At 37.8% G+C, this 27,470-nt stretch overlaps 1 protein-coding gene across 1 annotated transcript in view; it reads left to right on the plus strand.

The window, feature by feature from the left end:
* The window catches only part of TPK1 (thiamin pyrophosphokinase 1), a 242,577-nt gene that overhangs the window by 116,749 nt on the left and 98,358 nt on the right, over window positions 1-27,470 (plus strand). Inside the window, exons 5-6 of the mRNA XM_062506248.1 lie at window positions 6,160-6,255; window positions 23,361-23,507. Coding sequence (XP_062362232.1) covers window positions 6,160-6,255; window positions 23,361-23,507 — 243 coding nt within the window. The remainder of the gene's footprint in view (window positions 1-6,159; window positions 6,256-23,360; window positions 23,508-27,470) is intronic.

A 27,470-nucleotide genomic window follows, 5' to 3' on the forward strand; every position in this document is an offset into this window, starting at 1 on the left:
TGTAGATGAATTATTTCATTGCTATTATCTCAACATAAAATGTATGTATCAAAAAATAAATCCTCTGCCAGAAACCACATGCTACCTCATTAAAAACAAAACCAGGAAACAGTTTATTTAGTGTGGAAAAGATCACATCAAAATAGAAATAGGGAAAGGGAGGAGAAGTTGCAGCTGTTGCAGTCAATTTCAACTACAGAGCACTTTTTTGTTGTTTTAAATGCTTGTCAAATTTGACAAGTTCATGTAGCTTCTGGGTTGTGGAACTGAGCATATGTTTACATATATTTACTGATTTTGTTTCTGCCACGAGATAATACTTGTTTAATAAATCAAGTGATGTTATATAAGGTTAAAAGTGATGGTCAAACCTGAACTTTCTTGCTTTGCTTTTCAGTAGTGGGGCTTTCACATGAGTGTAAATTTCAGTTATTTGGCTTTTAGAGCATAGGCTTCAACATGATTAATAAACTATTTTAGTCAATCTGAATGGCAGTGTCACTTAATGTGCAGTTGGATGAATGAAAACATCATGAATGAGGGCCAAGCAATCCATACAGTATTAGGTTTGTACTGATGCCAGGCAGTCAGCCAAATTTGAGTCCAAAAACTAGAAGAAAATTAACTTCACTTAATTAAGTATTTTGGCTATTTAAATATCAAAAGTAATTTTCACCAATTGCACATTCTTGGTTCTCCATTTCAAAAATGAAAAGACAATTCATACAATTAAACTTAGTTAAAGAGAAGCTGTTCAACACTTTTGTTCAACAGTATTTGAAATTCCCAAAAGAAGTCAGTGAACTTAACTGCTTTGCCTCCCCTACTTGCATCCTACTCCACAAATACAAAAGGCTTCTATTCACTAATTTCCTGCTGGCTGTAATTCATAGAGATAAACCAGCCATGTTAGTTTGGTGCCATCATGCTAACTCAGTCTCCAGAAATTTAACACCCACAGGAAATCTGTGCAGCTTTTATGGCTGTAAGCAGCTCAAATTAGAGGTTCTTGTTCTGCCTGTCTCTCTACAGTCTTGTATTTTTAAACATTTTCATAAGTGTCCTGTGACATTCTAGCCTGCCTCATCTTCATCCCATGCTAGATTTGGTTTTGATTCTGGAAGAGGATTTTGGATCAGCTGTGAGATGCTGGGCCAACAACCACTGTCTGACTTTCTGCCATCTCTTCAAACAGATTTTCCCCATATATATATATATATATATGTATATTTATTTATTTATTTATTTATTTATTTTTATTATTTCTGATACTGATCGAATGCTCTGGCCTCAAAAACCACACTCCTATTACAGATGAGGTGGTAGAACATAATGCCTGTCATCTGTTGAACTTGTAGAGATATGCATCCACATATTTTATCTTCTTTGCTAAGCCTGGTCCAAGACCCAGAGTCATATCCTGCAGTCCACTTCTGTTCATCTTTCTGTATATAGAGAAGTACCTTGTTTCAATCCATGTATTCTTTCTCCTAGAGTTGTTTTTCAGTATCAGTTGATTGAGTCCAATTCAGGATGTAAATGCTTGTTTGCTACACATTTGTGTATGAAAATGTTGGGGAAGTTAAAACTTTCAGGTGGCTGTAGCTAGTGTATGAGGAAAGTGAAGGCTGGAGTTATTCTCTGAGTAGGCTAAAGAGGAAGAGATACCAGAGGGGCAAAATGAAATTCCCTGTGGCCAGAAATTTACATTAAAAGGAAGAGATAATTGGGAACCCTCTGCCTCCTTGCTCTTAAATGACGTCTTCAGTCTCTCTGAGGTGGAAATACAGTACAAATGAGGGAAATATATTTTAGAGAAGTCTAGGATATATTACATGAGAAAAGGCTGATGTGAACTGTCTTGTTCAAACCTCCAGAAGAAAAGGTGAGCAGCAGATTGTGTTGCTGTCTTAAACTTCCTAATGGGAGGGCAGATAAAAAACAGGGATTCGTCCTTAAGTTGAGACAGAAAAAGAAGCAGCAACCACAATTTGGAATACAAGAGATCCCTGACAGACATTGGGAAAGAAAATTTCACAAGAATGGTCAAGCACTGGAAGAGGTTGCCCAGGGAAATGGCATCTCCATCCTGGGAGATGTAGCTCCCTTTCCAGCTAAACCTGGACTGGAAAGGGCCTTGAAAAACCTGAGCAAATCTAACATACTCTAAGCAAGAGATTGGACCAGATGACTTTGAAAAGTCTCTTCCAAGTGAATTAGTTCTGAGAATCTACAGCTCTTACTCAGTTGGTCAGTGAAATATTAGGATGAAGTAGGTAAATTACTGTTTGTGCAGGTGAAGTCTAGGGGAAGGAGAATGTCTGGAGATAACATTTAATTGATACAGGTTTCTTAAAATTTATTTCTCAGTACTGTGATTTTGAGAGGCTTTACACGCTGTCTCATTTCTCCTTTTTTTTGCTTGAGGATATGTGCCATTAGCACTATGCATAAGCACTTGTGTTTGAGATTGATAGCTCAAAATTGGACCTCTGTTAAAGGACTGAACTGAATGTCACTGGTGCACCCACTGAGCACAGCCAGATACAGCCTTCAAAAGATGGTCTCAAATGGTTTGCCATAGGAAGACCTGGGACACATTAGGATATTTTATGTATTCTGTTCTAATTATGTTCTCATACTCAGAAAGATTACAGAAAGAAAATAACATATTCTCTTACTAAAAGATTAAGGAGAACATGGGAAAATGGGCAGCTACACACTGCATTCTGCAAACACACAATGTCCTGTGATGTGTAACATTTCTAAAAAACAGAGAAATGCCAAGATGTTCAGATTGACATTTCAGTGCCTGTCTGAATTCAGTGTCTGTCTGAAATATAGGGTTCAACAATCCTATTATGTGTGTCTGACACACTCCTCCTTCTTTAGCAAAGTGCCTCCCATAGCTACTATAATAAGACAGTACAGCAAAAGCCTCATACTCTGTGCCTCATCCCATCATTCACCAAAGCTATATTGTCATCAGATGCAATCTATTGTTTTCATTCCTGCTGTGTGCTATTGATTTTTCTAACCTTTCCTAATGTTAAATTTGTTTGGCTTTTTAACTTTCTTGCCAAAGGTTAATGTTATTAAGTTGAGCAGGTACCTATAAAACTACAAGTGTTATTGCCTATCTTTCCATTGTTATACTGCCCTTTCATTAAACTCTGACTGCACTAGATAGCTCTTTCTAGAAGATTTTTGTCATTCCAGAATAATGCAATGAAGGTTGAAAGGAACTGCATTACAATTGTCGTCCAATTCTGTGGCATAAAATATTGGACTTGATATGTCAGGAGCAACAGATTTATCTGAGGCTCTATACCATCAGCAAACATGAACTGCATAGATGTTAATTTCAGCAAGACTGTAAAGAGGATGCAGGAAGGTTCCAGTTCTGCTGCTTGTCCCCTCCCCCAGTTCAGTCTGACCATGCCAGTTTCTTTGACATTGTGGCAAAAGGAGCAGTACTAAATTCTCTGCCAGTTCTGCAACTGGTTAACTATTTGATGTGGAAAGAGAATGAGAAATCACAGTTTAATTTGAAGAAAGTGGTGGCTTTAATGGTAGCACTCTATCTAAACATCTTTTGATATGATGATCTACAGCAGTCATGTGTGAAGCATTAAAGGTACAGGCAGTGAGTAAACAGTTCCAGGCACTTATAAGCCCCAGCACCCTCTTACTGTACTCACAGGTAGAGTAACCTGCCTTTAATGACCTGTACATTTGACATCCCATTCACATATTTACACTGCATTCCAGTGATATGTGTTTGAGGCCTTTTATTGTGAATATGTTCAGAAGACAGTAGCAGGGCTGAACGTATATTGGTGCATCACAGCTTTCTACTGGAGCTGAATGACCTTCAGTGCCTTCCAGTCACCATGCTGATCTTATCTAGCCTTAGTAGTACATTGCAGTTTCTCTAGAATTACTTTTTGTCAAAGAATGTCCTGAGAAGTTAGGCAAGAATTAAATTCAAGAGAAATGTTTCTAGTAGTACCATAAAATATTGAATTATAGTTTGAGCTGTTGTAGACCATCATAAAAAAAAAAAAAAAAAGAAAAAAAGAGCAACCCTGACACCTTGATATTCACTGTGTGGAAAGTAGAATTTGTAGCCTATCTTCTGCTGACAAACCTTGCTGTTCTAGATCAGGATTGATTGACTGTAGGATGGAGTATTTTGAAGTGCTGAGGGAGAGTGGGGGTTAAATTTTTAAATCATAAATTGGTATCTATAAACCACTTACTTCTGCCAATGCTGTGAAGCCAATGAATGGCCCTGGCGAAAGATAAAAGGTTTGACTTCTCTACTGCTTATTTAAGAGCTGGCAACTGAGGTTGTATCTTTTCCCATACTCAGCAGTAGCTGTCCCTGCCATTGATTTAGTCTTCATCTGTCATGCTCTCAAGCTGCTCAGAGGCTGTCCAAGAAGTACTGAGGTCCTGTCTGTTCACGGTTTCTCACAGCTTGGTCTCTCTTCCCACTATCAATGCTGATATCAAGACTGTTTGGGAGCACCCCATCCATAGTGAATGAGACACTTTTTAATTTAGAGTTGCTTTGATAAACAAGTTCCCTTCAGTAGTTTTCAGATCTGACTGTGAGCTTTCTGGGTGGGACTGAACAGCCCTATACCTTTTCTGGGCTCCCTGAATGTCTCTGACTGGTGTTGCCAAACTCTTATGTTCATTATAGGCTCCAGATGGCCAGTGTCACTTCTCCTGCCAATTTTACGTTTTGGACTTTTCTAGAGAAGATATGGCAGCTCTTCAAAGGGTTTTATGCTTAGCACTGAGTGCAAAATCCAACTACCTTTTCCCTCACCCTTTTGCAGGGGAAGCAGTATCACTTCTGCAGTGGAGGTCTCTGATTGCCTGTGCTGTTGCAGCTACACCATGCTTCATCTTGGCAAGCCTACTATTATTACTACTAGAGAAAATATTTAGAGCAATATCAGATCTCAGAAAGGCTGCTACTTTTGAGCAGTTATCTTTCAGAAGTTTTTGAGAAGTGTAATAGAAAACCTGTTGTTGTCTTCTTGCTTTTCTCTTCTACTTTATCCAAATCCCCTACTGCCTGATGACTTTGTTTTTATATGCATTCTGGCTGTGTGGGGAAGCATTTCAGTGGTAGTGTGTGTCTTCCTACTGGAGGCTTGTTACTTTGGTGCGTGCAATTAGGTCCATGACTTCACTGATCTGGGAAATTGTGTCTTCTTTATTTTTACCGCCAAGGTAAATCCAACTTTAACATTTTTTATGTTGGCTTTGTTATTTGGGGTTTTTTTCTGATGCAACAGAGTAGTGTACTCTATATACAGAGGCGCATTCTGAATGCTTTTCTCTTATCAGTTGGTATTGTGTATAGCAGAAACATAAAATCTGTCAAATAAGACAAAGCTAGGAGGCTTTTAAGGGGATCTGGAAGTAAAGTAGGAGAGTGAACTTCTAAATCCAATGTGTATGATTCTTATTTTAATTCACAGTGCTGTACTGGGTATTTTTTATTCTTTAAACCTCTTTGTATAGTGACTTTATGTGGTAGATGCACTCCACTTTTCCTAACTCAGCTTTTTATCAGAGGCTTAGAAATTGCTTTAGCTCTCAGTTGAGAAATCTGAACTCCTGCTCTTCTCTAACATATTCTCAGCCATAATACCACAAGTACAAGGAAACTGTTGTTGAATCACTGCAAATGAACTTGCAGTACAACTGCACTGTTTCTGGGATGCTTGAACACTTTTATGTGCTCACATTTAAACAGGTTTGAATGTATGTAGCAGAGACACAGTAAGTGGAGCACCAGAGAGGACAGTCATTTTTCTTAAAATTACTGATCACCCAGGGCTCACTACACAAGACCTTGTCCATCCAACACAGCACTGTCAAACATGCTTATCCAAACTCACAGATGTACTCAATGAGCTTTGAATGTATACTCCTGGACCTATCAAACTGCTGGTTCATAGTGCCTAGTTCAGCTGGGACCTACTGTCTCTGTAAGGGTCTTTTACTTAAGCCTGCATCTCCATGCAGAGACTCTGAGTGGCTGCAGTTAATTTCACCAAAGATGTCATTAGTTCTCAAAATTGAAAAACTACTGACTTTTTTTTTTTCCTCACTGTTTTGTTGTTTCTTCACTAGGGAAGTGAGTTAATTGAGACCATGGATCAGGACCTCACGGATTTCACCAAGTGCCTTCAAATACTCCAGAAAAAGATAGAGAAGAAAGGCCTCCAGGTAAAGACAACACATCTATTTTCTGTTTTTATTAGTATTTACTCTTTTTCTCATTGTATTTAGGATTATCTTTCAAGTTTGCACTGAAATGAAAATATTTTCAGTTGCCTTGACGTTCTGCAGTTTTGCTATAATTTGCTGCACACCTTGTAAGCATTGATGCTTCTGCTAAAAGAAATTACAAAGTGTGTCGATGAACAAGTGTTAACTTTCTTAAAAGGCAGCTTGTATTGATTTCTGTTAATGAACTACCCAAAGTGCAGAAGGCTGTTGTGGCTAGTGTTCAAAGCAAGAGTCCAACTTCAGCATGTAAATATATTTTCAAGTCTTGGCACACTGTGCCTTGATGTTCATCCCCTTTCTCTCCCATTTCAAAGATGAAATGGAGAGGGGAAATCTTGCCCTACCAACATTGCAAATGGTAAGCAATACCTCTTTCTGCAAAATGTTCCTCTGGAATCAAAGGCAGGCTTTTCAGAGCAACCAGTGCACTAAACTTAAAAGAATCCATATGGAGTTGTCCAGCTCATTTCATTGGAAAGGCAAGGGAGGCAACATTTCCCCCTCCCCTTCCACAGTTTAGTTTCAGAGATCCAGTTGTTTTGTCTCTGAGATGCACAGTTAAAATTCCTTGGGAATTTCAATTGTGATGAGTCGACAGCAGATGTACTCTTGGGATTGCTGCCCTTTCCTCCACCATGGTACAGTCATTCATAGGACCTGACCTCTTTTTTTCTGCTCTTCATGTAGGAGTTAAGAGAGGGAGCAGCTGCTGCATCCTTTACCCAAAGTAAGGGCTTTACACAAGAGGTGTGTAAGAAAATTAAAACAATTGCACAACATGGAAAGAGACATGTAAACCTCTTTACCCATTTTCATTGTAACAGGATAAGAAAGTTGCCTTATTTCCTGAGATCATCATACTGCAATAAAGCAGCAAGGGATCAAAATGCCAATACCCTTCTCTCTATCTTCCGTCACAGCAGGCTGATAAAAAATTCACTGGTTTTTGCTTAAACTGTTTTAAAACTTCTTGTTTTTCTAAAGACAATAAATGTCCATGGGACACTTTGGAGTGCTGTCACATAATGCCCATCTGCAATTGTATCTCAATACTATGCTGTTGTTCATCAAGGTTGTTTTTTCCCCATCATTATAGGCTGAGATGGGATGGTTTCACCATACACGTCTCTTATCTGTCTGGCTGTGAGCCAAGAAACTCTTTATAAAACAGTTTATTTTCCCCTATAATTTGTCATCACAAGAGCTCAGAGGGGTGTCCTTCCATCTAGGAAAGGAAAGGTAATGAGTGCCATTGAAACAGATGAGCCACCTATGTGTAGGATTTGTTTTGAATTTGTCAAGCAAAGTGCTTTCCTCCTAATAGAAATGCCTTTACAATGAAGAAGAACTTAAATGTTTCCTTGATTCTGTTAATTATCTAATCCCAGCTATTGCTAGAGAAGGAATTTTTTTAAGCTTTTACAAGAGGTTTTATGATAAATAATCAATGTGTGGTTAAAATAAGACTGTACAATAAAACAGCTACAGCAGGTGTGTTTAAGCAATAAGTAGTCTATTTGTAGAAGTTTGAGTTCTGTGATCACTCACAGTAAAGCCGTGTCAAGTTGCCTAAAGAACACCACATTGTAATCTTTGAGGATATTTTGTAAAATACAAGCCTGAGTGTAATTGCAGTAATTGTGTAGTGATCATGCCAATGCACTAAACCTAAGATTTCAGTTCAGTTATAATTGTATGCTGTTACATGTAAGAGATGTGCTTTAAATACAGTCTGAGTTTTTCAGAGGTGCAAGAAGTAACACATAAATTTTCCAAAATTAAGCACAATGTTCATCAAATGCTAGCTACTTTTTGTTTGCTGTGCCTGTTCCATAAAACATAATAAGATGCTATCTTATTCATGCACACTGGATAAAAGCGTACTGCATTTCTACTTTTGGTCTTCTGCATTCTCTAAGGAATTTGAAGAAGTCATTGAGACTTCTTAGTCACTTAGGGAGATAAAATGTGAAACTTAAGCAAATGTAAGATAAAACTGTATCACAACTCTGTAAATTATTAGTTCAGTTTCTAATTTGCCCTTTGTTCAGAAGCATTGGATATAATTCTTTAGTAGGAGGTTTGGTGGTTCTTCAGAATGTCCTGATAATGCAGAGAGTAGCTTGATGTCTGGTCCCCAAGTGACAGAGAGATTCTGAGTGCTTGCAAAATACACTGGCCTCAATTTATGGATGCAACCACTCGGCCCTTTTGAGACTGTAGCCTCCTTAAATACCTACATTTGCACTTAATTTAGGTTTCTGTATGGGTAACATCCTGCCACAAAAAATGTCAAGTAGTAAGACAACAGACTGTTCCAGCCATAGATCTAAAATCTTTAAGGAAAATGCAATTTTTTTCAGCAAAGAAAGCTGCCATTGAATTCTGTGATCACTTGAGAGGTACACACAGCTGAGAAGAAAACTAGGTCCAGGGTCTGAAAATCAGAAGTGAATAAAGAACGAGTTCTTCATCTGCATTTGTGTTTTTTGACCTCAAGGACAAACTTGCATGTCACAAAGTGGAGTTTTTTTCCTTCTGTAAAATATCAAAAAAGCTTTCCTTTTAATTGAGAGCATTAACTAGGTGGAATATGTCTTCCTGGTGCCAGAAAAGATATGTTTGTCTCCAGTTTTGGTATTTCCTCTCTCTATCTAAAGCACTTGTCAAAGAGGAATAAGACAAAGAGACACTACAGATTTGTTTTCCCATGATTTATAGTTGAAGTTACAAAACAAGGAAGGTATCTCTTTAATATCTTTTTAAAATTGATGCCACAGTCATGCTGTGTTTGCTGCTGTTTCTGCGTAGCAATATGTTAAGCTGGGAAGTTAATTGCATTCAATGTATGCCATGGATCCACAATCCCATGAGGTAGTTTGTCTGGATTAAATTCAAGTGTGAGTAGCTGAGGTATTCAAAACAGGCATCCCTTCATTGGTCAGAGAATAAGTTAGCATTTGTCTGCTACACTGAATGGATAAAATTTCTGCTCTGATTTATCAGTCACCTGTATGGATGTTCTATGTCATGGAGGTTTTTGAGCTCACTTGAGCATATGACAATATTTTGTTCCAAAGGGATTAAGTTTGTGTAATTTACTTTCCATGTCTCTGGGCCTTTATCTTCTTCCTTTCTTCCTGCTCATCCAAATAGCTTTTGAACAAATAAGTTTTGAATAGAGGAAAAGAATATTGAAAGATAACCTTGTCAAACAGCTTTCTTGGAGGTTGGCTGAGTGAGAATGCAGGTGAGGTAGACACTCAGTGCCCCTATATGAAAAGAAGTATGCAAAAAAGTTAGCTTAGATTTTTACTGGTAGTTAGTTTAAGAAGAACCTTAGAAATGTCTTTACCACAAGGAAATATGCAGGTAGAGTTGGTGGTCAGCTGAGATACAAATCTGGGAGAGAAAACATCTCATTAGTTCTTGAACTCCTTGTTCAATATAAAGAGCAGTAATTCTGTATCCTGGAATAATTAGCCAAATTCATGACTGCTTTTTCCTTATTTCTCAAATAAACACTCTTAGAATTAGTTTCTGAATCCTCTGGGTAATTAATTTCTGATTTACATTGCGTATTTTGGTTGCATAGCCAAGTCATGCAGAAAGCTGCATTGCGGTCATTTTGTGGGATCTAAGTCACCTAATTATATGCATTTATAATTACATACTGCAGTAAATTTTAGAAAAAGCAGTACCCTTTATATGTGCAAGCTAGAATCAGTCCTAATCTTCCCTCTCCCCAAATTCAACCCAAATTCATTTGTGAATTGCATTCTATTGGAAGAGTGAAGCAATGAAGTACCACCAAGAGAATCTGACTCCTGAAGTTTCTTTCCAACCTAAAGGCTGTCAGATATTTCTCTTTCTGCATGACTGTGAGTATGCATGCACAGACATGCTCATGCAAGTATGTATAGAAATGCACACCTTTTCTGGCAGTGTTCCTTCCTGGCCTTAATCAGTGCTTTTTAAATATCTTAATAACTCTGTCTTTATTGCTGCTGTGTGTGTCTTTCACATTGTTTATGGTCTATTAGGTGTGCACATTTTGCTTTACTGCTTTAATCACTATTTTATTCATTCTGTAGATATATAAGTACTTTCCTTTCTTCATTACAAGACCTTAAACTTACTTCTGTCTGGTACTACTTTCTGTTCTTAATTTTCTTTCAACATGAGATATTTCAAGAAACCAACTGAACTGGCAAAAGGATAGGCAAGCTTACAATATCTCTTATTTAGGTATCAACAGATCTTGCATTAGAAGTGTATGTTGCTATCTTTGATTTGCAGAATGGAAGCAGAAGTACAGAAGCAATTTGTCCAGTCTACCAGCATATATAGTTGGGAATGATCATCCAATTCCCCATATTCATCAAATGCTCTTCAATAGCAGCATCTCTGGTCTCACTCAGCTTATAACAACTCATGCCAGTGAGAATTGAAAGTGTGTTTATCAATTTTGCAGCTCCAAGAAGAATACTCATATTATAAAGATAGATTTAAGCCATTATCTCAGAGTTACAAACAGTGCTTTTCTTAACTGTTTTATCTAAAATACCATTTAGTCTTAAAACTAAGCTCTGGGACTTTTCATTTAGCTTTATTATCTTTTCTGCTTAAAAAAAGTTTAAGCAGCTCATTTGGTTATATGGGCCGAAGATATAAAAAATTAGTTTTATTGAAACCTACATGCCTTTTAGTGGTTTTAATGTTACTGTGTTTAAATTGATAAAAGCACCAGTGTCAATATGAAAAAGGGGAAATATGCAAACCTACTCTTTGTAAAAACTCTTGGCAATAAAGGAATACTCTACCAACATTTCCATTTTAAAATTACACTTCATAGGTTCAGTCAATCAGCAGTACAGGATATTAATTCTTTTAAGTGAATGCAAGCATTCTTCCCTTTCTACTTTACAAAAGTGTCGAATCAGTCCACTTTCTTTTATGTTGAGCAAGGCTAAACAGGTTAGTGAAGTCCTATGTTTACAAAGTGCTAAAGAGAAGACAGTGAAGTTCATGTATCATCTTCAGCTGTGCAGTGTTTCAAACAGCTTATTAAACCCTCTCTGGTTTATATGTCTTTCTATAAGAAAAAAACGGCCCTGAAGGAAAACCCAAAGTACCCTGAAACAAAAATCAGAAGATACTTTAAAAGAGAGTAATTTTTTACACAAAGAAACAGTATAATTATTGCGAATACTGGGCTCTCTTTGGCTTAGTTTTGGTTTTGTCTATCAGTTGAGGTTTTTCCTGATGATGTGACTTTTTAACAGTACATAGATTGGTTTCATTTCCTGACTAAATCATAATTTTGCTGCTCATGTTGGTAGTTGGTAATTTCAGGATGGAACATTACTTGGTTTCATTTCTGAAAACTTTTGCGTATTCAGAATAGCAATGGGAATGGCTCTTAAAGCAAAGCCTAGCAATGAGGATAGTCTGTTGCTGGGATTTGAGAACTGGGAAGTTATTAAATACCAAAATATTGGGGGAGAGGCAGACTGGAAAATCTCAACGCTGACATGGAGTTGAAATGGGAAGTTCTTGTAATAATCACAGAATCACAGAATGGTTTTGGTTAGAAGGGACCTTAAGGATTGTTTATTTCCAGCCCACAGCCACAGGCAGGGGCACCTTCAGCTAGACCAGGCTGTTCAGGACCTCATCCAGCCTGGCCTGGAACACTTCCAAGGCTGGGGCATCCATAACTTATCTCTGAAACCAGTTCCAGTGCCTCACCATTGGACCTAAAGGACTATAAGGACATTGAAGCTTGTGGATTTATCACCAAACCCTATATAGAAGGAAGGACTGAGAAATATTTTCAGTTTTGATGCCAGCACTGAGTTTTTCTTCTTAATGCTTCACAGAAGGAGAATAAAAATGCAAATGAGATATATTTTAGGAGAAGTTAAATATGTGTAATGAAAAGGTTCTTATTCTGTCAAGTGCTGCATCAAATGATTTTTCATGAGTTTTTAATAGTAATCTTCTTCATAAACCTTTCCTGTCCAAAAGAAACAAATGGATCTCAAGAGTTTCCTGTTAATTCCCACTTCTAAGATGTAGAATTTCATAATACTTTTCAACATGAGTAAATCCCTCCAGTAGGGTCTTCAGACATATCCTTGAAGACTATTTTAACTCTTAAGGTCCAAGTCTACCTTCAAGGAATGCAGTATCTAATCCATCTTTCTTACTGCTGAATTATTTTAATGCTTCCCATTGTAAAGGTATGGTAAAATTTATAATACAAGATATCAGAACTTGCCAGTTCCCAAAGAGAAATCCTAATATCATGTAAGTTATGTTCCTGTTCCACAACAGCTGTGAGCATCAAGACACTCTGAGTATCTTTGCCTTCAAATAATTTTATGCAGTATGGGTGTCTGCAAGAGCACAGTGCATCACATCCCAAGAAATTTTCATACATAATCCTTGTATGCTCTACTGGGGCTTGTATTAGACCTATGACAATATTTTTTTTATGTCACAAACAGGGCAGGGATTCTGGAGAATGCATTGATTTCAGTTAGTTTATTTAAAAAGTTAAATCCCATATCAAGCTTCGGGGAGAGGAAGAACAAGGGAAAAAAACCTGTTTATTTAGGAAGTTCAAGGGATTAGAGAGATCAAGGATATGCTCATTAACAGGACTGCAGAAGCTAATAAGGAAGCCAGTAACTGTTCTCTCAACTTAGTCAAAGGCTAAATATATTTGAAACAGAGAGCATGAGGTTACTACAGGTGATGTACTGTTTCCTTTGCAATCACCTGTTTTGCTGTTAGTAACTTTCTCATAGGAGATGTGATTCTCCTCCCCATTTCAGCCCCTTCTGCTTTGCAGGAGCACAGCTTCCCTGAGGGCAGCTACTGCTGATGTAACTGCCCCTTCCTGGGAAAGTGGTCAAGCTACAAGGACATATCATTATCCTCAAAAGACTGTCATACTTATATTGACACAGTCTTGGATGTGGATATTGTAGTGGGAGATCTTGAACAGCCATATCTCTTGATACCAGGAAATTTTTTGCTTTTCAAGGACTGAGAGCTCTGTTTGTTGCCTGAGATCTTCATAAATAACTTGGGTTTGGGTTTCTTTTTTTTTTTTTTTGCTCGACACATGAATACTGTGGTGTTATGAAATCTCCCATAAGTTATAAAACTGTTTTACCAGATTCTAGTTAATGGAATGTAAGTTTACTGTTAAGCATATTAAGAAATTTGAGCTAGTATGATAAATTTTAACTGCAGATTATAATAAAGCATTTTTTTACATCTCAAATATGGTTTCTTCCTACTAAATTGAGATGCCTGTCAAGCGTGAACAAGTTTTTTGGCTGTTGTAGAGATAGTTTCATAAAAACTTTGAGCAGTTTTCTTCATTCCCGAGTGTAAGAAACACTGGCTTTAGAGAGCACACTTTCATAACTTCATGAGCTGCAGTGATCTGATCGTTAAAGCAGAGGGTGAATCAGTCAACTAATAAACTTCTCCTGTGGCTTCTTTTTTTACCCTATTCAAGGAAATTTGTTTAACCTAAGTAATGCATATAAGAATGCTTCCTTAATGGTTTTGGATTGTTTAAGGGTTTTTTGCCATTATGTAATCCCTCTTTTTGTAATATTGTTTGGCCTTTGAATAGACAAGAAAAACAGTGAAATTGTAATATCAGTAAAAGCTTTTGAAGCGGTGGTGGCTCTTCTATTTTTCTTTTCCTTACCTAGAAAGGAGTCTTGGGGCAGAGGGGAGAGGAAGGTATTAAGACCATTGAAAAGTAAAAGTGTGTGTCTGGTGCCACACAGAAATGTTTTAGCCTGTAGTCCTGAGGCCTCATTGTTTTCTGCAATGCTTTGGCTTTTCCTGACATTTAACTCTGCACCTCTTTGCTGACACCAGTGCTGTTCAAGAAGGGGCAGAGGGGTGTAGAGTAATTTAACTCTTAACAAATATTGAGAAAATGAGGCAACCAGGTGCATGAAAGGCCCCTACAGTATTCCCACATTAAAAAAAGGCAGAAGCACAAGCTCAGCAAAAGTAGGTACTGAAGGGTCTTCATAGCAGAGCTGCCCTGGCAACCAGGCTTTGCTAGTTCTGATGCTCTTGCTATTCCTTATTAAATCACCTACCTTTTACTGTGCCACTGACAGGGAATGGTGTCTTCAACTTCCATAAAGAACCCATCGAGTTTCCCTTTTAAACAACTGAGCAACTAAGTACTGAACAATTAAAGCTCAATATTTTCCGCAAAGTAAATGTGAACATAAAATGTTTACAGCTTCACAAGCGCCTCCAGTTTAAGAAATCATGCTTCATTTCTTTTTAAGTATGTGGCTAAATGTATATGGTCTAGAGGACAGTGTAGAAAAATAAAATACATCCTGTAATTACTCAGGCTATGTTTAACTTGCCTGCTATAAATACTGAACCTACGCTACAAAAGAAAATTGACATCCAGATCATAAGGTACTTCTTCAGTATAAAAATATGTCCAGCTTCTTTTAAACAAATGCATAAATTCAAGACTTCTTTCTCCAAGTCTGCACTACCTTAGAAAAAAAATAGTCATTGTGTACTGCCCAGGTATTCAATGAAATCACTCAAAAGAGGAACCATTCACAGAATAGAGCCTGAGAGACACAGGAAAAATTTTCCATCTTTAGTTTCAGGTCTTATATCTGTCCCTGGAGTATAATAGGACAGGTTATTATCCCCTTGTTCATCATGAAGATTAATGTTCAGACCAGTTAAAAATATTACTGTTCTGTTGGGATCTATTGGGAGATCTTCAGACCTGTGTGAATCTGAGTTTAAACATTTTAAATAGCAGAGCTAACGCCTCTCCTTAGCAGGGCACAAGTGCCTCAGGCTGTTACGTCCTCTGCGATGCTGCTGTGGGAGAGTGAAGGTCCCCCAAAGCTCTGCCTTATTTGTGACATCTTTTATGCAGACTTCACTGCTAAATGTTACAATGGGAAAATGCCTGAGTTGTTACTATTAACTCAGATGGAACCAAAAAAAAAAAATATAATGGAAATTATATATATATATAAATTATATATATATATAATATATTTTATATGTTGATTATATATAAATTATATATATTAAATATAATATGGAATACATATATAATGGAAATTGAGATTCTTTAAGTTTCTCTATTTTGTATGGAATGTTTCCCCTTAAAAATCTATTATTATTTCCTTAAAATTTGACACCTAAACTTAATATGACAAAATTGAAAACAAAACCAGGCAGAAAGTTAGTTTTAAAGAAAACACACACCTAGTCTAGGAAGTCACAGGAAAAGGTCTCAACTCTCAGTAGTGTTGAAGTCAGCATTCTTGTTCACGGGGATATAAGTGCCTGTGGGCAGCTGGCAGAGTGTTTCATATGGAAACTCTTGGCTACAGAAATTCTACCCCATTGTCTCACAATATCACAGGTTTGTTCAGCTTCCTTTGTAGGATTTCCAAGGGTCCTGCATCAGCATCTGAGCAGGAGCTGAAACAGAACCACATGAAGTTGTGGTGGGAAGGGAAATACACATCTTCTCTTCATCTCAGCCTTCTAGAGAAACAGGCATAGTCATGAGCTATCAGGTTTGTGTGCCCAGGTGCTGGTGGAGTTCACAGGCATCCATGAGGAGAAGCACAGCTGAGCCCCTCAGCCCAGGCAGGGAGGGGTGAGGGGAAAAGGGAGACAAAACAGCCATGTCAGCCCCAAGGGGAGAGCAGGAGGGGCTCCAGCCTCCAGATTCCCCTGGAGAACCCTGGGCAAGCAAGTGGATCTGTCCCAAGGGAGCTTCAGCCTGTGTAGAGGAGCCTATTCTGGAGCAGGCAGGCAGTGGAGGGTGGATGTGCCCTGAAGGAAGTTGCAAGCTGTGGAGAAAAGTCCACGCAGGAGCAAGATCCTGGCAGGAGCCACAGCAAGTGGGGGACCCATGGCAGAGGATTTTGTTCTTCAAGGGCTGGATTCTGTGGAGAGAACCCCAAACTGTAGCAGAACATGATAAGGAAGGAGCAGCAGAGAGGAGCTGATAGAACTGACCACAGACCCCTGTTTCCCTGTGCCACTCAGGGGAATCGTGAGGTAGGAGTGAGGAATGAAGGAGTGAAGTCGGGCCTGTAAAAAGGATGGGTGATGGAAAGGTAGGCTTAGTTTTGTATTTCTTTTCCTCTCTAACTTGATTTTTAATTTGCAATAAATTAATTTTCCCCAAGTCAAGTCTGTTTTGCCTGTGATGGTAAATGAAAATTAACAATTTCCCTGTCCTTGTCCTGACCCATGAGCTTTCTTGTCTCATTTTCTCCCTCTGTCCTGTTGAGGAGAGGGAATGAGAGAGGCTGACTGAATCCCTGGCAGCCAGCCGAGATTAACCCACCACAGAACTGTAAGGGAAATCAAAGTGAAATTGTCAGGGCTCATGGAGATGTGCAAAGGTACACACACTCTCATTGATACAGGATACGGCTTGTGTTTGTGTGCTGGCAGGCAGAACTTAGAGTATCCGTCAGGTCCTGAGCAGCCAGGGACCTTCCTGCACAAGATTGCCAAGCAGGCTGCAGCAGGAGCCACAGACCAGGGCGAGGCTCCCTGTTTTGGATCATGATCTGTATCCACTGGGGGAAGAGTAGAGGCTTTGAAAAGAGAGTCTTTGCAACGAGGAGACTCTTCCCTGTGCAGTGTCCTTCCCACCTGCTGACACTGCAGGACTGGATTAACCTCCAGCACAGGCTGCAGGCTGGCTCTTGTTGAGGGCTGTGGGATCCGCACAGCATGAGACTTCAGCACAGGAGTGTGGGGATCCTGCTGGCTGAGAAGCAGTGGAATGTACTTGTGTTGCCCTGCCAGTCTTGTGACAACATGGAAATGTATTGGAGGGAGAGGGAGGAAGGCTGCTACAGTAAAGACTGGCATCCAGAATTAAGAGAAATAAGGGGTACCAAGCTCACAATGAACAGATTTTCTTGAAGATTTTCTTCCTGCCTTGAATTGTTCATTGATGAGAGTTTGTAGTTAGTTTGTATTTTCTTCTTGTAATTCCTGGAGGCATTATTCAGAATGATTAAAGCCACAGCACATGCCAAACAGCTTTTGGCACTGGATGCAAGTGGCTATTAGATCATTGAAGATTATTTGCTAGACCATTTTAGTATAATCTTTCAAATGCCTTTTGCATTGCTCCTAATACAAATCCAGGACTTCTTTTCTTTGGTGTATGACAGTTTAGTTATTGATTTCACACTTCCATGGTGGTGATACCACAGCGCACGCTGTCTATTACAGTAGTTCAGTTATGGGAAGAGAAAGGTTAGCATGTGAGTGTTTTTTCATACTGTTTTAAAAGATTAGAAGATTTTATGATTTTTCAGAAGACAAGTGATTGATAGTCCTGGAATCCTTGTTCATTCACAAAATTAATATGTCTGAATCAAAACTAGCACGCATTTTCCTCCAACGCATCAGTAAACATATTGCTTGAAGAGTTCTATTGCTTTTACCTACTCAGAACTGCATGGTATCAGTCAGGAGTACAGAAAAACCCTTTTTCCAGAAAATCTTCGGCAATAAGGACGCCTGATCTAAGGCAATCAGTGACCCTGATCTCACACACAGAAAGAATTGTAGAGCTTTGCTCCAGCTGACCAGAAGTAGCAAAGCAGGAGTTGTTAGTGTCGCCTTTCTACCTCAGGCACAGCAAGCATTGTTTGACCAAGGTCATACACAAGTAATCAGCACAAAAGCAGGAAGTCAAATTTGCATTGTTTGGGATCCAACAGTTCACCAGTTAGGTTTCTTTAAGTAACTAAGAATTAAGTCAATGTTATGTTCCACAAAAATAATGGTAGATTGTTATATATGCCCTCAGACATCCCATTTACCTACAAGAGAGGGCAAAGCCAAAGCTTCATTTTTTGAAATGAAATAGTTATTCAACCAGAAGTGTAAACACAAGTCAATAGAAAACCAAGCTTAAAATGTTTCCAGCAATTCAAGTCTGTTTCTGGATTTTGAGATTATCTTTCTCATTTCCATTTCACCATCATACATGTTTCCTGCTTTAAGCAGACAAATGCAATCTGTTTGCATACTTATTGTCATTACCAGAGAGAATTAACCTCTTATTTGAATTAAAAAGCATTACCAATAGAGAAAGCACTTTGGTGAAACTGTAAGAAAATGAAGATAAAAAGCAATGAATGCTTTGTGAGGAAGTTGGAACAATATAATATATAGATTAGTGGAGTCAGTGAGATGAGGATGAAGCTGATTGAAGATTATCATCTCAGGTACACAGACAGGATGGCAACCTTTGTCTGAGAGCTCTTGTTCCCAGGAAGAGTCAGATGGCTGAAGCAGTAAGAAAATTCTGGCTAAAGTAAAGAGGATTCTACCTGAGCAAAGTTCAGATGCTGCTGTGTGGTTCAGCATCTCATTTCTACATAATGAATGTCATACTTTTTATGTAAAACACTGAGCTAGGGAGCCAGTATAATCAACTCAAGTGGGCAGTATCTTGCTACATATTTAACATTGAACTGTGTGATTTTAGTAGTTCATTAAACTTACATTGCAGTTTTGAGGATGATATAAAAAATTACTTATCTGGCCAGCACGAGAGCTCTGACACAGCTATGGGCAAATGAGTTAAAATCTACTCTGGCCCATTTGTAATCAAGGGAAGTGCTTGATGTGTTTTAAAGTCTTTGGTACTGAAGCTGATGCAAAGAGCAGAAAATAATTTAAACCATGTCCTGACCTGATAAATTGCCTTATGAAGAAGAAAATGCTTTTCTTCTGAAAACTGACCAAAATTGATGAAGTGACAAACCAATAAAGTAATAATAAAGGTACCATTCACACTACTACTTAATTGTTTTTCAACACAAGATACTTTTATAAATATATGTGTGTGTATGCATGTATATTTCAGTGTATAATAAACTTCCAACATGCTATGCATATACTGCAATAATTTTGTTGCCTATGTCATATTCCTTTAAAAATTAAAGGAATAATCTTACGAATTCTAGAAAATTAAGAAAGGCTGTGGAAGATGAAAGGATTTCAGTGAACTGAGAAGGTGCTAAAAGCCCACTGTGTTCCAATCAGGTATCTAACCTGTAACTGGCATACTGATATCTTGGATATTAGCAATGGATGGGCTCCATGATCTCAGAGGAGGGAGAGGTTTATTCATGACTCCAGAATTTTTACGACATCGTGATTACTCTTGTCTTCCTTTTTTCCTTTAGGGGAGATCTTTGCAGTTTGTTCAGTGCTCCTGATTGTTGTCAGTGAATTTGTTTCCTTTCATCTGCCCACCTCCCTGAGACTTAGGCATGTATTTGTTTGCAAGTTGTTTGACTACAAGTGAACTCATGGAGAAGAAAGCCCTTTGAGTTGTCTGTCCTTTCCCTGGGAATTTCTTATCCGAGATAATGAGCATGGTTTTGAAAAGAGTGGGCATCATTTGGTATCAGTTTGGGCGTTGGAATTCACTCTTATATGTCATGGTGATACTGACATTGCAAAGCTAGATATTGCACTCTTTTCACTCACTCCAGGCAGTTCACAGCTTCCTGTGTCCTTAAATGTGTGTTCCTCAGTCATAAATTGAAAATCTTCTTTGTATTTAACCCATTTATACTACAAAGAGGAATGTCAGGGCCAGCTTTCATAGTGTTTATCAAGCCTGCAAAGAGTTTACAGCAGGTTGTACATTTCAATATTCTCTGTGAGAGTGGAAGCAGGAACCTGAGCAATTTCATTCTGATATGGTGAGAGCCTCAGTTCCCCTTGGTTACTGTACCCTCTAAATTACAGTTTGTGGGAGAAGGAAAAAAAAAACACAAACCTTACTATATGTTTTCCTTCTCTTTTTCACTGCCCTGCTCTTTGATAGTGACTTCTAAAACTTTCTCAAGACATACTAACACATGGGTGTATCTTTTAAAGATTACTGGATCCTACCCTTAGATCTTTTAATTCAGGTTATAGATAGTCCAAGAGAATGTGCCTGCAATGATCTAAGCTGTTCTTTGTAGTTATTTATGATTTTATGTCCTTTTTTTTCTCAGGAAATGAACAACACAATGTGAAAACAAATTGTGTAAGGCAGCTGGTGATGGGACATTTAAGTGAAGCATGGACATTTCAATTGAAGTACAGCATTTTAGTCAAATGTTGCCTCTTGGGCTCATTAGCAGTAACAGGATTAATTCTGTGGCCTGTGGTATGCAGGAAATCATAGTGCAAAAAACAAATGGCCTTTCCTCTCTGTAGCGTGGGAATATCTAAATATACCAGTCCTTGGGTTATTCACTTTGTCTTAGTTTCTGGAATGACAGAGTTGTGTACATGCTTTCATGGCACATCCATTTTTTTAAGTTCTTGTCTGTTCCAGGGGCAGTGATTGCAGGGAAGGAACTGATTGTTTTGTTGGGGGGGATGGTTTTAACAGAGATGATAGCTTTAGGATGAAAAGGTTCTTGAGGTTTTGGTTACACTTAGCCTCTCTGTATTTTTTGGTTCTTTAAATAAACAAAGTGTGAATGCCTAGACCTTCAAATAAAGGCTCTAAAAGTCCTCTACAACGTCTGGATGCCTGTCACTTCAATCAAGATTATCCAGTGAAAAGTGTTGCTGTAAACTGTCGTAGAAGTGCAGAATTTTAGCTTTTCTCTCTGTTCCTCTCATACTCCAGCTGGGTTTGTTTGCATACATATCACGCGCTTGTGTTTTTCATTTTCACAATCCATGCAAACCGTAAATAATAGATCCATTCCCTTTTCAGAGATCTTTATTATCCTTCTCCCAACACACCTCAAACGTGTATCTCTGGTTTATTAGTGCCTTTTCAACATGCCTACTCCATGCTATATTGGTTTGATTTTCTTCCTTTTTTGGTAACCAATCCACAAGACTGCACTGTTACAACTTAATAAGGAGTAGGACTTTGAGCAGGATACTTGCAGTGCTCTGGCTGTCTCTGCCGCAGAACTCTGCAGATCTGTGCACTTCATCCCTTGAGCTGGATACTCTACTTCGTGGGAAGCATATATGTGATAATAACAAAGAAGGATTTACAAGGGAAAGAAGACACGTTTAGAATGTTACTGCATCATTTCAGTTCCAAATCAAATTAACTCTGTATTTCCTTCATTCCTACCTTTTATATTGGCACCAATCATCAAAGCCAAAGCAAACAGATTTGTGTATAGTGAGACGTATGTACACCAATAAACTATACAGTAGTTGCTTTGTTTCTAGAAGATTAATCTAGGCTAATATTTGAGCTTCAGTCCCATTGTTTAGAAGAAAAGCAACATACCTGTGGATCCTGCTCCTTTATCAACCCACTTTTAAGTTCACTGTGGTTCCAGGTTAGTATAGCTGATTTTCACCATGGCTTCTCTTGGGGAAGGAGGAGAGCATTTTAGTGCTGGTTGTCTGGTAGGGAACTGATGGGTGTTGGTGGTCTTATTAGTAGTATTATTTTCAGAGAATTGATCCACCCTTTTGACTCACAGTCATCACCAGTCAAATAAATCAGTTTGTTTCTAAAATGGAATCAATAAAAGGGAAAATATATTATAACATTGTGGCTTAGCTGGGAACACATGCTTTTCACCTTTTGTTATTTTGTCTTCTGTTTAAGGGTAGGTTTTCTTAGCATTCATATTCTCTTGGTTGTACATTTTGTCTGTGTGATCTGTAATCTGCACAGAAAATACAGGCTGTCAGCAGTACAAGGATAGTTTTTTTTCTTTATTTTTTTTTATTTCAGTGTTTGCTGCTAGTGTAATGTGTTATATTGATCCACTCTGGCCTCTGAAGAATTTTCCAGGTGGTGATGAGAAAGGTGGTATATCTCTACAAAACCTTAATTTTCATGCAAAACAATATTCAACAGACTCATAAAGCCCTAGACCCGGTAATAAAAATAGAAACTGATGCTATTAATACATCATTCCAGATACACAGAGCACCATTATGTGGCTCTTGGGTTGAGTAAAATTTCATGTAATCACAGTAACCATAGACTTAAGCTCTGTAAAATTGGAAACTTAACCAGATGGCCATTGTCAAAGCAGCTTCTAAAGACTTCAGAGCTGCAATGTCTTAGGGCCCTAGACATGACTTAGGGTTAGCTTTTTAAAATACAATTACTGAATATAACTGATCTACCTTATGGAGGTAATAATAATAATACTTTGCACTCAGTGACCTTTTATTTAAGGACCCTAAAGCTCTGAACCAAGCCTTTTGAATATTCCCTTTCTGCTTGTAGGAAATAGTGTTCAGAGTCTGGAACGCCTGTGTGAGAGAACTGAGCAGGAGCAGTCCAACTCCGTGGCATATTACAAGCAGTCAGATGGTGTTTCTGTGTGACTGACACTGGAGAGTACTCCTGTGGCTGTCTGTCCCTGACAGCTGGGAGGTGATGTCCAAGTCACGTGGGATGGAACTTCCTATACAGTAGTACTTTTTATCTTGAGCGGGGCCAGCTTTTGAGTGGTATTGCTTGTACATTGAAATGCTGTGTGGCAGGAATGAAAATGACATATAGTGGCCTAACCTGATATTTCCTTTATTTGCTCTGTGAGCTGTGAGTATAATAATGAAATTACGTAAAGAACTGGGGATTCAATAGTTTGGATATACCATGCTTACCCAAGGAGCTTATGTGTGGAGTGATATATCCTAAACTCTGTATATTCGGGACAGACAGGTAAGTACCTTCAAAAACTGGCTTGTATTTTAAGGAGAATGGTTATGTCCTTTTAAAAAGTGCTACGTGTTGGCCATGGATTTATCGTGCTTTAGTGCTCAACTTAAAAATCATATTAATGGTATTTATTTGTAATGGGAGTAAATAACTGTATTTGACATTTGCTTTTCTATAGTCAATAGTTATTTTATTCTTTTTTTTTTCCCTCAAACTGATTTTATTGTGGATTTTCAGGGTCCAGAGATCATTCCTGAGAGTTTTCTTGGTGAGTCTTTTTGTTCTCTTTTAGGTCGATGTGATTGTGGCTTTGGGTGGACTTGGAGGACGCTTTGACCAAACAATGGCATCGGTCGAAACACTTTTTCACGCAACAAATATCACTCCTTCTCCAGTGATAGTTATCCAGGAGTGCTCACTGATTTACCTGCTTCAACCTGTAAGTGTTGTGAAAAGTTACTTTGTAATAAAACTGACCTTCCACTTGCCCTGACATCCTAGGTCTTGCTCCATTAAGTGCTCACTTTATCAGTTGTGTTCTGTAGGGTCAGAGCTGAAATAGAAAATACATTGCAGGCAAGTGGACAGCAATGGTGGGTTCTGAATTCCTCCTCTGAAAAAGATGTTGTTTAATTTGTTCACAATACATTTTTTTAAAATGGGAGAAACAAGAAAATCAGAAATCATGAAAACTGAATTGGGTAAATATAGAATATTGATTATAATGGGAAAAAAATAAAATTAACCTTTTAAATTAGATTTCAGTAAGTCTAAATTTAGCACACACCCCTTTTGCATGGTGAGTACCAATACAGATGTCTTCAATAAGAGGAACAAAGAAAAGATGTGAGAGGATGTTATGAGGGAGTTCCTGACATACACATCAGGCAGAGCTCTTATGGGCTCTGAATGGTGCAGTTCATTATGATGGAAATCTTTCTAGCATCAGTGGGGGAATTTATTTAAGATGTGTTGTTTCTGTGAGTTTTTTTTTCACCAGTTATTGCATTTATTGATTCCCAAAACAACATACACATAATATCTTGCTGATCTTCAGCTTCTGAGATTTAAATTAAAGGCAAATCTAAACATAAAACACTGTTCTCCAACAGTGATTCATTTATTTTTCTGAAAATATGTTTTCCCCTTGGCAAGGTTTATAAAGGATTACCTAACTTTCTGAATTTCTCTTGGAAAGCTTATTCTATTAAAATAAATAACATTCACAGGTAAATTTGACACAATTTTGCACCAGATGTGCTTCACTGTAATTTGAGAAAAGCATTAATGAAGTTCAATGAGATTATAGATTTAAAGCCACAGGGGCAGGTGCTCTATTAACAATTTGAAGTACTGTGTCTGCAAGAAAGGCAGTAGGCACAGGAGCTCTTTTGCCAGTATGATGAGGAATTACTCTGATCATTAGTTGCATGGCTAAATAGATGAAAGCAGCAGAGTGAGGAGGAAAGAGAAATAAAGGATAACTGTGGTTAAAATCTAAAAGTGAGGAGCAGCTTGCTTGTAATTGATCTGTGTGTGCAGTACTTCACTGACCACTGTAAATTTCCTTTAGGGTATTTTTAAGAACATGCTGAAGAACTGAAATAAAGTGGGCAATTTCCAGTTTAACTTACAAAACTCTTGCTAAGACTAGAAAGATTTCTAATTATTTTCATTCATCTCTTCCATAAGTGGCTTTAAAATCCTGTGTCTAAGGTTGCTTTCATGAGTCTTCCATGAATAATTAAACCCTTTACAACTTGAAAAAAACCCAAAACCGTGATCTGTGCATTTTAAATAGAAACGAGAGGTTGGTAATTGTTTTGTTTGCTGGAAACTTCTTGGTTCTATTTTTAATAATGCCATACAAAAAGTATTTAAATTTTTTTTTGTAGATGGGCGGAGTTCCATAGGAAACTTCAGGCCATTTCTAGCATACAGAAATATGGAGCATATATAGGGGCAGGCCATTTAAACAATCTTAGTGCTAACTTTGACAAAATTGCATTTCATTTTTGATTTAAACTTGTCGCTGTTGGAATCTTCAGTCAACTGTTGTTGCACCTCCAGATAATAACATAAAACTACATAGTTGTTTTTCTTTTAAAAAGTGAGTAGTTTATAAACTGAGAGAAGCAAGGTTCGTAAGCTTGGAAGTACTCTTCCTCTTTCCCCTTATTTTTTCTTAATGGAGTTCAGCTTGATATTTTTCTCTTCCAAACAGCCATAATCATGACATTCTCTTTTCCCCCTCTTCTCTTTGTAATTTAAAATCAAGGTAGGAGGGAGTTTAAAACAGTGGGAGACCCACTGACAGTTCAAAATGCAAGTCTGGAAACTGTGCATTAAATGAAGCAAGGTTTTGAGATTCAAATGCTGATGCAAATCATAAAGTTGAGAGCATGATGCTTTTTCTATAAATGTAGAATGGAAACCTTTTTCTCTTGGGAAGAAGAATCTGATCTTTATTGGATTTTTGGATAAAATATATGAGCAAAACACAATTATGGTTTTGCTTCCAAATAATGTTAGCCTTTGGTTCAGTGTAGCAGGAGAGTGGTTCTCTGTCATGTGTACCTAGGCAGAATCTGAAATATTTGGATACAGCAGATAAATTGGTAATTCCTTAAGACTCCTAGGAAGGATAACAAGGGGAGTAGCAAGTCAAGCTACTGAATTTATAGCTACCAGTGCAGAAACTAATAGGAGAATGGTGTGAGTAGATATCTAAGGCCACCAAATATCTATAAATTATTAATCTATTAAAATCAGAGAGATTTCAAATTGTTATAATGTTGGTATAGAAGGTTATGGTAGAAGAAATACATCAATATTTAACACACTTGTAAAGGGTCCACAGCATTGCAGGAAACATGACAGACTTGCTCAAATTGTTCAGGGTTGCAAGAGGAAGACAGCAAGGACAATGCCTGATTTGGGATCCAGTGCAGACTAACAGGCAGGATGGACCAGGCAGACATTGACTTTTTTCATCAGCCAATAACATTACCTAAGTCTTGAATGTAAGAGTAATTAGAACTTTGAGTATTGAGGCATTTCTTGGGAAATAGATATGCAGACAGTGCAAATAGATTAAAATGTTTTGGCACGAAAAGTGAAGAAAACGACAAGGAAGTAAACTCTCTTACATTCATTTCTGACCTTTAAGGATGAGCTCCTGTAAAGAAAAGAGAAAAAAATCAGGGAATAATTACATCCCATGAATACCTGTCTTCATGATCTCTATGGAGAAGCTGGGTGGGAGGCTGAAATGTAGATATATATAGACTGTAAGTATGTAAATTTAGATCAATTAATTCCAGTGTATGTCAAACCACTAAAAAAAATTTAAGAAAATAAAGCAGACATAAAATGAGTTGCACCTATGGAAAGGCCCAAACAATGAGAACATGGTTTGTAGCTACAGAATTTATGAACTGACACTGAAAGATTTTCTCTTGTCTGAATGGGAAAGGAAAACTAATGACAAGCAGCCTAAATGAGTATGTTTGCTCACTCTTCACTAAAGCAAAATATTCCTTTGGGCAGATAACCAACACAATTCAAATTGTTGCCAAAGTCTGAAGAATTTAAATTGCTTCAGAGAAAAAGCAAATAAAAGATGGAGCTGCCTTTGACTGCCAGCTCCAAGGGCTGTTACTTTTTGTGTCATGCATCACTAATTAGGATAGGAGTCAGAAATAGGGATACTTTGTAAGAATTTTAGGATGTGATGCTTGTTGTGAAGCATTTTCTTATGTGATGATTGCAGTTTGAAAAAAAAAGAAAAAAGAAGAAATGTACCTGTGTACTGAATAGATGTTATATTTCATTCTGTAGTAGGGGAGAGAGGAAAGCTTGAATTTTTAATAAGAAGTAATCAGTCTTTATAAGCAGGATATTTTATGCAAGAGTTCATACATTTTATGTTTGAAATTTGGTAATATCAATTACCATTAGACTATACCCTGGCTGAAGAGCATAAGGCCCTGAGAGTCATGTTTATCATGCTAGCCATGCTCAATATGAATGGCTTAAGGTTTCACATACATACTTTCTCATTTTCTGGTTGTGTGCTTCTCAGGAGTGCAGAAACATTAGCTTCTGTACACTGAGCATAAATTATCTTTTATCTGTGAGTTTTATGGCAGTCTGTAATACAAGGTAATAGGATTTATGACCAAGAAATGAGAAGATGTCCAAGAGTTAATGAGGCCTGTCTTTTACATATACTGAGCAGTTCAGTTTTCCCCACACAGGATTCCAGCCTTAGGATGTAGAGAATAATTGCTGCCTACACATGAAAATGTGTTACAGCAGCATATTTTTGTCAGTTAAATAACTCTTTTGAAAGAGTGTGTGAATACTTTGATAACCCTTTTTCTTGCACCAGGCTTTTCTT

This window comes from Cinclus cinclus, chromosome 1, assembly GCF_963662255.1.
Source record: "Cinclus cinclus chromosome 1, bCinCin1.1, whole genome shotgun sequence".
Classification (NCBI taxonomy): Eukaryota; Metazoa; Chordata; class Aves; order Passeriformes; family Cinclidae; genus Cinclus; species Cinclus cinclus.